An 11,846-nucleotide genomic window follows, 5' to 3' on the forward strand; every position below is an offset into this window, starting at 1 on the left:
CCCGGCCGCCCAGCGCGGGGGAAGGCGGGGGTGGGGAGGAGAAGGAGGAGGGGAGCAGAGCGGAGCGGAGGGGAGGGGGAGCGGAGCCGGCGGCGCTCTCCGCGGCGCTTTGTTATGAGCGGGGAGAAACCGGGGGGGCTGCAGGGTGGGGTTGTCCCCGGCGGCCCCGCAGAGCGCGGTCTCGGCGGGCGCTGGGTGACAGCGTGACCGTGTGCCGTTCCTCCCGCCGCGGCAGATGTCCCCGGATCCGCGCCGCAGCCGCAGCCTGCATGCCCGCCCTGGGTGGAGCGCTCTCCTTTGTCGAGCCGGGACCTGCTCTCCTTCCTCCTTCAGGCAGAAGAGGAGCTAGCGGGGACATAAAGCCGAGCTCGAGTTGATGTTTGAGAAGTTCGGGTGCGGGGGAGCCTGGTAGGATTCCTGTTTTACCCCTATTTTTGACCGAATGCCAGACAATCGTTCGGAATAACCTGCGTCCATTACCTTGCTTTGCACAAACTGCCTTGGATGTCCTCCATAGGTAGCAGGATGACCCGCTTAAAATGTAACTCTGTGTGTGTGTATATATAATATATAGTGTAACATTATGTATCCATTTTAAAAAATACGCCATCCTTTATACGTGTATAAAATCTGCCGGGAGAAATTTAGGCAAAGTACCGTGCGGTTTTAGTAACGTCTGATTTTGTTCATTTGCTGAATGATCCGTGATAACTGTTTACTTGTATTAAAACGGATGGGGGAGGAGAAGCATACAAAGGTTTGGGTTTTTTTAAAATCTGATTATATATATATACACATATATATACAGTTTCCAGACAGATATAATTGATATTTGTACTACGCATCTAATTGCCCAGTGATTTCAAGTCTCAAGGTAGACAGGGTCAGGCCTGGAACACTCGGGGTGGGAAGCTCTGTGAGGAAAATCTAACATTTGAGGAGGAAGGACGCTGTTTACTGCTGGTTCTGCCATTCAGATGAAATAAAAACCTGTTGTGACTGCTTTGGGTCATTCCATTCCCATGCCTTTCTTTCACCCTCAAACACTGGATGGAAAGGACAGAACTATTATTGATTTCCAACGTTTTTAATTACTGACTATGCTTAAAGCTTCATCTTCAATTTAAGTTGGATTTTTTTTTCAATATATAACTACTTCTGGTAGTATTCCTGTGGATATTGGTAAACGAATTCCATTTTCATACCATACATTACTGTATTTTGCCAGCAAACCATTTTATTTAGGTTTGATTAGGGTAACCTTAAAGTTTGGTTAAGTCTTCCACCATAACTCTCTTTGCATTTTCTTATGCCTAAAAAACCATTTCAGAGACTAAAAATACTGATACATGCTAAACTGAAGTGGTTTTTTTTGTTTTTAAATGAGATTCTTTGGAGTTGGTTGTAGTTTGGGTGTATGTTTAGGTGTGTGCAAGCAAAACAATACATATTTATGAACAAATGTGCACTTCTTCAATTGTGTAATCTTTTGTCAAGATATTCCTTCAGCAAATCACAGTGCATCCCTTATAGCCTTTAAAAGAAGCATATCATACAACATTTCAAAGTAAAAAAGCAGGAGTTGGGATATATTTTTGTTATTTTAACATGACAAAAGTAGGACAAGTACTTGGGACAATGATTTGTTGTAAGGCAACTTATGAATTGAGCCATTCCAAGACAATATTTAACATAAAATACTTCCTTACTGCGCGTGTCTTAGCACCTGGGCACCTGCAAGAGCGGGAGAAGCCTTCCATTCTTTGTTTCTTTGAATTTACTGTTTAACTGTCCTCATGTGCCTACACATTCCAAGATCAATCCCGTTTGATATGTACGCAGTAAATGCTTTCCTTCAGCACAGATTCCTACATGCTAAGCTATATTTTGGATGTGTGTCCTGGAAGGATCTTTAAGCCTTGAAATGGAATTTGGTTTGGCTTGTGGGAGTTCTACCTCTCATTCATCAGAGGAGCCAGCAGGCTGCTAGAAGGTGATGATATACATGAAGAAAAAGAGGAGAATCTAAATATATGGTGGTGTTTTGCTGCAACTTCTCTGTATTCTATGTTCTCTGACATCTCAAGAGTGCTTTCTGTTCACTTAATTGAAAATGAGCTTCAATATATTGAAGCAAGCACGTTAAGCATGTAAGAACTTGAAAAGAATCTTCAAGAACTCTTTTCTTCTGCATAGTGAGTGCATTAAACTGCTTACGCCAGTTATTGAGTTCTTATCCTAGGTCATAATCCTGGCTTTTTCATGGAAAGGACACAAGTACTGTGGATATGCATAGTTAAAAAAAAAAAAAAAGTTAGAAATTCGTATGGGGGCAGAGAAGACTAATACTGTGTATTCTTCTCTGAGTAGGACCTACATTTCTGTTCCTAAATATACAGTATTAGAGCTTATGAATTGGGATCTCGGATGTCACCACAGTAAAATTAACAGTAATAAATTATAGTGTGGTACAAAAGTGATACTGAAGGGTTTGCTGTGGTCCATCCATGAGCTTTTATCCTAGTACAGAGGTTGCTACTATAGATAAAATCATATTTGGAAATGTTTTAAATATTAACTGATATCAGTTGATCTTTGCCAGTCCGTGTAGCATACTACTTAGCACCTGGATTCCAGAAGTCCCAGTTTAACATTTTGAACTTAGTCTCCAAAATTCTTGAAAGTCCATTGTTTTTCTAATTAGAAAGGGATTTTCTGCATGCAAATGTCATGATTGTTGGTCTGAGATTTGGTCTCAGATTCTCTAGCTTTTTTCAAAGCTAGAAAGGCTTACATGCATCAGTGGAAGGCAGAATCAGCCTTTTCTGATCATATGGAGTCTCTGATTCTGTTATTTTTAGGGTCATAAGCTATTGAATCTTATCACTTGCTGGCGGGATGGCTTTTCATCCTGTTCCTTAGTGAAATTTGAGCTAAGAGAGGGTAAAACATCAATATTTAGTCCCAATAATTTTATTTCATCAGCAGTCCAAAGTAGCTCTGTAGTGTGGAATGGTACAATAAGTACTTAAGTAGAATAGATTAGTAGATAAAAGTCTGTGTAGATAGGGTCTGTTTCATTATAGGTCTCTTTTACATGTTTTGAGAGCTGTTTCATGGACCAAAGTTGGCCAGTGTTCAGTATCTGTTAGGATGTCCATTTTCTGACTTTTGTTTATTATTTGCATTTACTTTTTATTTAAGGAACTTCTGAAGCAGATGTTCTCTTCTGTTAAACCTAGACATTATAATGATTGGTATGTGATACTTGCAAGTTTTTTTACATACACTTAGTTTGTTCTGTGGGATTATAGGTGTTTTAAGAATTCATGTCACCAAGACATGGCATGACTAACTTTTAACAGAGAGTAGTAACTTGATATAGCGTGATGGAGGAAATGTTGGATCAGGGAACTGTCTTCCTTAGACTCAGCCACTCAGCCCCCTCCCTGCTGCCACCTTTTTCTTTCTTTTTTTTTTTTTTTTTTGCAAAACAAAGTAGTTGTTCTGCGAGCAGCAGAGTTAGTAAAGACTGTATTCCTCTGGTTCTTTCCATTTGACCACTAAATCCTGCTGGCTGCAAAAACTGCATCTCTCCCATGTCCTCGTGACAGCAGCATTTGGTAAGAGATGGCAGAACTGTGACTAGCCAGTGCTGGCTGTCCATGTACATGCCTGGTGATTACCCCCTTGAGCAGCAGCAGAAAGTACAAATTGAATGTTTGTTGCCCCATTTCCAGTATGGGTAGGACTTAGTTGCTACTGCTGACTTAACATACTTAAACCTGTTACTTCTAGTCATTTTGTTTCAGTTTTGCTATTCTATATAGGCTTTATTCCACTGCCTCCTCTGTTCTTTGACTCCTCTTTGTTTTGCTGGGTTTTGCCATGTTTTATGGGCTACTTGAGAAAGCTCCTATCCTTCCATCAGAGTTGGTTTCTCATTTTGCTATTAGCTTGCCTGTTACATATGTAAGTGGTTACCTTCACTGAAAGAGGTGATGATAACTGTATTGACCTCTGCAGTGAAGGAACTACTTGAATGGCACAAAGAGAGGGCTAGTGCAGTGAAGTTAAGGAAAAAAAAAAAGAGGAAGTCTGATGATGACTTCTCTTGAATCTTTAAATAACACCATGAGTGAAGTAGTGGAAACAATGGGTAAAGTACTGGAAAATTAATTTGGGGAGAATCCTAGACTGTTAACAGTATGAACTAGTTATATGCACATTCAATCTCTGAGTTTTGGGATTAAAACCAGAAGAAATGGGAGCTAAGACAGCATTGCTTCCTTTTTTTTTTTTTTTTTTTTCTACTGAATTATTGACAAGTTTCTGCCCACAGTGCAAAAGTAATTGGGGCTATGCAGTTGTAGTGGGAGGGAATGGGGAGCGAAGTGTGGAAAGATTAAAGAAAAAAAATACTTTTTGCAGCACAGTCATGTGTTAATAATTTAAGGAAATGCTGCTTTATTCATTTTTTCTTATGGATAAGGATTCCCTGGTATCAGGTGCCCTTTTCCCGTTGTATACGTAAGTCCCAGGCTTGAGAAGAGAGGCAGCCATTGACATGGTGCAAGTATGTAGCAATGGCTATCATGAGTGAGGCCAAAACTCTTCAGCCTGGTTGCTCACTCCTGAGAGTGACTGGCAGTGGAAGACACACAGTCAGCAGTAAAGGACATGAAGGAACTGTGCCTTCAGAGCAGTTAGTTTCCTTAATTAATTCATGTCTTCTTGCAACTCTTGCATCTTCTCTGTATGGTAATACTGCTTCAGGATCCTGCTGCCTGTGAGATGTCAGTCAAGGAGGGCAGAGTGTTGGGGAGAAGCAAACCAACAAGAGTCTTTTAAAAGATAACTTCTTACTGTCACATCTCATACAACTTTCAAATGTTGTAGGGAGAAGGCAGAAATTACTTGCATGCAGTCAGCAGGGGCAGAAGAGAGGGTATTTTATATAGCAAAGGAAGCCCAAAACTGGTGAAGGTGGCTTTTGACTTAAAAAACCTGAAGCTGTGGAGGGCTGGGTTTCAGAACTCTCTGGGTGTAGCAAACTACAATGAGTAGGAAAAGAAGTTACTAAAAAGAAGTTACTAAGTAAATTAAATACTGAATATTTTATTTCAAGATATATGTAACAAAGACAAGAAGCTTCTCATTATGGCATACTACTTCTCTAACTGTGTAGCCACTGAAGTGGCAATAGCACACAGTATATAATTGTACTAATGCTTATCCCAATGCTTCATTATGTGCTATAGAACTGTTCACAAGAAATTCCAGGAAATGAAGTGCATTAGAATCAGAAGCTATGCTTAGGAGTTATTTGCTAAAACAGAGTTTCTTGATACTGTAACCAGTTCTAATACATGCTTGCTTTTTTTCCTTTCAATATTGTTTTCCTAGGATTTTTGGCTTCTTGGAGAAAGAGTAGAAAATGCAAAACGAAATAATAAAGCCTGCAAAATACTTCTCAGAAGTGGAGAAGAGCGTGCTGCTTGCATTAGTTGAAAAGTACAAATACGTGCTGGAATGTAAAAAGAGTGATGCAAGAACTATTGCTCTGAAACAACGTACCTGGCAAGCGCTGGCTCATGAATACAACTCCCAGCCCAGTGTATCCCTGCGAGACTTCAAACAGTTAAAGAAATGCTGGGAAAATATCAAGGCACGGACAAAAAAGATAATGGCACATGAAAGGCGGGAGAAGGTAAAAAGAAGTATTAGTCCACTTATAAATACTCACATCATAGGGAAAGAGAAGATTGCCAGCATAATGCCTGAGCAAATGTACTTTTTGCAGAGCCCACCAGAAGAAGATGGTGAATATCAGCCTGATGCTTCTAGTCAAGGTATAAATGTTACTGTAATGGTGCGACTGGTATTGTACTGTATGTGATTTTTGCCAGTTATTCTCTTGCAGCAGTCTAAATCTCTCCACTTAGCTGTGACTGCTGGTTATAGAAAAGTAATTTCAGAGCTGTGATACTACAAGACTTGATGTATTTCTCAATGCCCCAAGAGTTAAACTGAGGTTTTACTCAATTTTTTTTTTCATCAATTTCTGGTATATCTGCTACTTTGTGGCAAGCATTACAAGCTATCCTCCTAGCTTTCCAGAAAACATTCACAAAGAGATTTTGATCCTTTATTAAGTATTGTTTCTCTGGGAAAAGGTTTTCTGAGCGTTAGAAAATATAAAATAAATAAATACACCCCCCTCCCACCAGCAAATTGATACGCAATTGTCTGCTGCAAGACTTCCCTGTAGGCCTTTCCTCCTTTGTTTTCAAGACCTAAAAAAAGAACGTGGAACCATATTTCACACTGTAGTTCATATTGGAGAATGGCCTTTTTGAAAAAGTTCAGCTCTACATTCTTCTTTGTTTGGGAAACATGGACAGAGGGAATAATTCAAAACCAGAAGGGAGGGTGGCTACAGTGGTTTCTTGCAGACTTTATTCTGTCACGATCTCACATAGAAGACTGCCCTTACTCAGAAGACAAGAGTAACTACATTGTTAGATTATATTCTTACATCTCTTTTGTAATTATATTTGCCATGAATAGTAACTGGGATTTGTAAAGCAATGTATTTTGAGACCCTTAGTTGCAGTGCTTACTATTTTATTCCATGAGTAGTTATCTTATTTCAGTAGAATTAGTAGAACCTTCTCAAAGTTAGAACAATGTAATTTTTTCCTAAATATATACACCACTGCCCTTACAGCATGAACAGTAGCGATAGGGAAGGAATAAGTCGTATTCTTCCCAGTATTCCTCAATCTCTCGGTATCGATGCTGATGCAGCTCTTCATCTGGCACTCAGATCTTCCATAAAAATACTGGAAGTCACACACGGATTTGGCTCAAACGGCTGCATTAAGGTTTAGCTCCAGGCCCAGCCACCTAAATTTAGATGGCCGCTTACAAATGTCTACATTCGCTTTGGGATATTCTGAGCTGCCATTATAGCTGTGGAGGTCTCTCACCAGAGCCCAAAGTGGTTTGTGTCAGGTCACTATGGCCTTAGTGTTCTGCAACAGAGCGTTACGTAGTGACTCCTGTACTGTGACAGAGAAGCACAAGCTCTAGGTGCATATAACAATAAGTATATTATCACAACTTCCTGTTTCTTGAGGGAGAAGGAGGGAGTACTATAATATTTTTTCCTCTTATGTTTTGCAGAGTCATTTGTTGTCTCAAATAGAGAACTCTGTGATGAAGAGAAAGAGCTGGTACATTTCCCAGTATGTGAAGGTACCTCCCAACCTGAGCCTTCATGTTCTGATGTCAGAATAGCAGCAGATAAGAACTACAGAAGTAAAGCATCTCAGGAAAGTGCTCTGAAAAAGATGCATGAGGAAGAACATCATCAGCAAATGTCAATTTTGCAACTGCAGTTAATCCAAATGAATGAAGTTCATGTGGCAAAAATACAGCAAATAGAAAGAGAGTGTGAGATGGCTGAAGAGGAACACAGGATAAAAATGGAAGTGCTAAATAAAAAGAAAATGTATTGGGAGAGAAAACTGCAGACCATCACAAAAGAATGGCCCGTGTCATCCTTTAACAGACCCTTTCCTAACTCACCGTAGAGCAAAAAGGAGCAGAGAGTCAATCTGATTGAGCACATTTATGAGTAACGTGCACTGGAAAGAAGGGTTTCTTAATGTGAATGTACAGTGACAGGATAGGTGCCCGGCTGATGGGGAACACACTTTGATTCTTAACATTTAGGGAAACGGTGGTAGAGTCCACCAAGGGGAAAACCGTATTGTTCATGTGTAGGTAGTTGATTTGTTTAACACACAGTGGTCTAAAATGTGAACATATTTTCCCCTCTCAGAATCCCCTAACATCCTTCTGAAGTTTAAGGTACTTCTTACCTTGGGAATTCTTAAGACAACTTAACAGCTTTAAGAATCAGGTAACAGTGTTTATTTTGATTTCTATTGCTTCCTCTCTACCATGTCACAAATGAAGGCGAGGGCTGGAGTTCCTCTCTGCTGTTGAGACGAAAGGTGATTGACAGGTGTCGGTTGGTTTGTTCTACCGCCGCTTAGCAAAAAAACCCCACCCTTGTTTCTAGTTAATACAGTTCATAACTTATTCTGCACAGAAGATGTGAACATGAAGGAAGTAGCACAAGGACCACTGTGATAACTGAGCCTTTTGCTTGTGAAGAACAGTAATGTTTTCCAGCTGACTGGCTGATGGAGAGACTGGCCCTCCAGCTGTTTGAGCCCTGACGTGTAAGAAGTGGGGAAGAAGGCGGCTTCTTTCTCAAAAGCTGTTGTGCTTCTCCTCTCTTTTCCAAGCCCATCTTGTATTCAACTAGAATACCAAAACAGGAGAGTCCCATGCTGCTGCCAGCGCTGTGTACCTGGAGTCCTGCTGAAGGGAAGAGCTTTTTAACAATTCATAAAGCCCTCAAAATGTAGCGAGCCAACCAGCCTGTTGGCAACATCTCCCTCTGTCTCCTCGTGCAATATTTGACAGTAGAGTATTTCAGCCTCTCTCTAGCTGCAAGAAAAGACTAAGACTCACCCTCTTTACCTTCAATGCAGGGTGGGAACCAGTTCAAGGGAATCATTCCTGTCTTGAAGCACTGTTCTGTTTTGTTCTGTCCTGTGTGTTACGGTAGTGTGGTTCTTGCCTTTGCTGTCAGTGAGGGATGATGGATGTGATTTGTAAGAAAGCATTCATGTGAGGGTCCCCACTGAGTTTGGAGCATGGAACAGTGGATGGTAGGAAAGCACAAATAAAGGTAATCCTTCCCCAGGCAGTCATTTCATCTAGTGGGGCAAGGGTTAAGAAAATGTGAGATTCAGAACTCCGCAAAGATTCTTAACAACTTCTGCTATTTGAAAAGCTGTTTTGCAGGAAGGGTTACAACCATCATTTGAAGTAGTAGAAAAATGAGCAAACCCATAAATTTGCAGTGAGAGACCCGAGTATCCCATTATTCAGTGAAGTATTTTCAGATCATGATTCATGAGTGCAAGTCCATACAGTGAGCAACGTACATTAGAGTATGTTACAAAACATACATTCCCAGTTACACTCCCATCTCTTCCCTGGATGCTCTTTCTGGTGGAGTGAGTTTCTTTTGGGTTTTGTTTTGGGCAGGTTTTTTTGTTGTTTTGGGGTTGTTTTTTTAACTGCTTTCCTTGCTGGTGATTCATCTTTGCAAGCACTGCCGTTATCAACCACAGCACTGCTCACTGTGGTTAACGCTGTGGTACGTGCACTGATCCCTTCAATGTGCTAACACCAGCAGTTGCAGTGGGAGTGATTTATTGCAACTTACTTTATATGGCAGGGGGAAAAAAAATTTGCAGAGCTGCCACAAGATCAAAAAAAATAGGCCATGTATGAAATCCGAAGGCAGATCTTTTTGACAGCAAACTCAGTTTTCTTATAAATTGGCTGTATGAAGGGAGCATAGGACTCCCACAGAAGGATGTCATTATGGGCATTTCTCTTTTTTTTCTTCTGCTGAATGGAGACACTATTGGAAGGTAGGACAATGAAGAATAATAGCAGTAGAGGCAAAAGAAAGAAGTAAACAGGAGCGAGGACCTTTTTGTTCTGAGGTTGCATTCTGCGGTCTGGAAGACAAGTCAGTTATTTGAGTGGTTATGACAATTGTTCAGGTACCATCCAGAAAAAAGAATAGGAAAGACATTTCTGGTAACTGGTGATGGGATTCCTTTCACACTGCTTCTAAGGGAAGGTAATTTGAAACTATGAAATTGAAACCATGTATGATAAGGTGTCAAAAGGTGACAAAGACAATTTCAGCACTGTGAAGAGAGCAAGAATGGAGAGACAATCCAGGTCTAGATACCCCTGTGAGAAGGTATGAAATAGTCCAGGGAGAATCTCATGATATGTGAGATAAGGGTACTTTTGACTCCTGAAAGTGATACCATTGCTCATGAAAGATGTTTTATTTTTCTATTAAAAAATCATTGAAAGTATGCATGCTTCCAGACTGCACTAAGTGGGTAATGCCTTGCATTTTGGTATGCTTATCCTGAGACCAAAAGTTACAGTTCTTAGGCTGAACAATAGATCTTTTAAATTCAGCTTCTATTTAAAAGAAAGAAGATCACAGGGGAAAAATTGGAAAGAGCCAAGATGAAGATAAGAAAGAATGATCAGTACATGCACAGAGGAGAAATGGGAATGTCACACCTAACACAAATGATACAAGATTCTTTTGTGGTGCAGGTAATAGATGGCTCACTCGTGACACAGGCTTTTGCTTTCCCGTCTGTGGTTGACTTGGTAGCTGTAAGGCTGGGTAGGTAGACACAGAAAAATTGAAAAGATCAACAAGATGGAGTGCTGTGTCTCCTTGCCAGGTTTTGGCTTCTCCATCTAAAGGCTTTTTATAAAGTGATTGGTGTGGTGGAGTTTAAATGACTTGAGAAAAGTGACTTTTACAGTTGTTCTTTTTTGCTTCCCCAATTACTTCCTCTGGTATTAATCTTTTCTCTTGTTCGACTTTTCTTATCAGTGATTCAGCCATCTCAGACCATATGTCCATTTGTTCCTCTCCCTAATTTTCTAGCTTACATCATTCTGATACCTTCACCTAACTGTATTTTTCTGTTAACCATTTGGCCAAGCTGTATGGGCATATTCCCAATAGATGTAATACAACAGTATTTCTAAAGCTGTTCTTTTTATACAAGTTATTGGAAAGAACAAACTTAGAAGATACACTGGACTTAAAGACTCCTGGTTAATTAACTCTGTAAGAGAAAACATATACCAAACGTGTAGAGGCCATTGCTCTCAGCCTCTCTGTTCTCACAAGCAGAAACTGTCACTGTCAGGCAAGGTGTTCCTAAAAAATAACACTAGCCTGGTTCCAAGTGCTTTGTCTCCTTGGAGATCATCTAACTTGTTAGCTCATGTAATCTTTTCTGTATGTTTCTCTTTTTCTCCTTATGTCTGTGTTCCCCCTTAGGTGTTTTTAACCAGCAGTAGGAGCAGTAGGTTTCATCCAGAGCTGTATGTTTTGCTCTTTCCTTTCTCTTGCCCCAATCACCTATATCACAGCTTTTGAGAGTGAGATAGGTGCTCCTCTGTCGTCATCTTCCCCTTCCAGAGAACACACAGGTAGTCTTTTCTACCCAGCTGCCCATATATTCTGGATTCTGTGCACAGGCTCGGAAATATATTCAGGGATTTTGAGGAGAGGTTACTCTAGAGAAAGATTTGTGTAGAGAAGAGCACTTTCTCCATTCCTGCCCCATGTAATTCTGTAGTCCGTGACTACAAAGTCATTCATCGGGGACAGAGCTAGTGCAGGGTGTTGAAGCTGTGTAAGTGGCACAGATTCTACAGGAATCCCAGGGGTTCTGCAGAGGTTAGGTGTGGGGGTTCCTTCTTTCTAGCTAGTGGAAGAGTCTCAGTGGAAGATTTTCACGGATATTTCCTCAAATCAAGGCTCTTACCTTGATAAAGAAGTAACCCACCCTGCAATCTGTTATACTACGTCTTGCAGTGCCCAGGCTGCTCTATCGCAGGAGCAAGTGATCTTACTGCTTGCCACAAATCCTCTTGGCAGTGCTTCTTCCAACACTGAGAAGATGTGTTTAGCCAGGGCTGAAAGACACAACCCTCCTGGCCAGCCAGTGCTCTGAGAAGGGGTCTTAGCAGGTTTCGGATGTGGTGCCTGCGCTTGATGCTCAGACTGCAGGGCTAAAATAGTCCCAGTGCAGCCCTGTGACCTGCAAAAGGAAGGGTGGCTCAGGGCTACCCTTTTCTGAGTACATCTAGTGCAGCTGAGGGGTTTGTCCTAAATTTGCTTAATAATCTATTTTTTC

General features: G+C 40.8%; 1 protein-coding gene across 2 annotated transcripts; it reads left to right on the plus strand.

Moving 5' to 3' along the window:
* Positions 1-397: 397 nt before the first annotated feature.
* Positions 398-7,598, plus strand: MSANTD3 (Myb/SANT DNA binding domain containing 3; the record flags this gene model as incomplete). 2 transcript variants are annotated; one of them, XM_084279773.1, is made up of 3 exons in its annotated part: positions 398-408; positions 5,407-5,852; positions 7,189-7,598. In XM_084279773.1, exons 2-3 carry the CDS (start codon positions 5,438-5,440, stop codon positions 7,596-7,598), a joined length of 825 nt encoding a protein of 274 aa, XP_084135899.1. In that variant the 5' UTR covers positions 398-408; positions 5,407-5,437. The 2 variants fall into 2 exon arrangements, with proteins under 2 accessions (XP_084135899.1, XP_084135898.1); XM_084279772.1 differs by lacking the exon at positions 398-408 and adding an exon at positions 3,204-3,257.
* Positions 7,599-11,846: the final 4,248 nt, after the last annotated feature.

This window comes from Gallinula chloropus (genome assembly GCF_964237585.1).
Source record: "Gallinula chloropus genome assembly, chromosome: 2".
Classification (NCBI taxonomy): Eukaryota; Metazoa; Chordata; class Aves; order Gruiformes; family Rallidae; genus Gallinula; species Gallinula chloropus.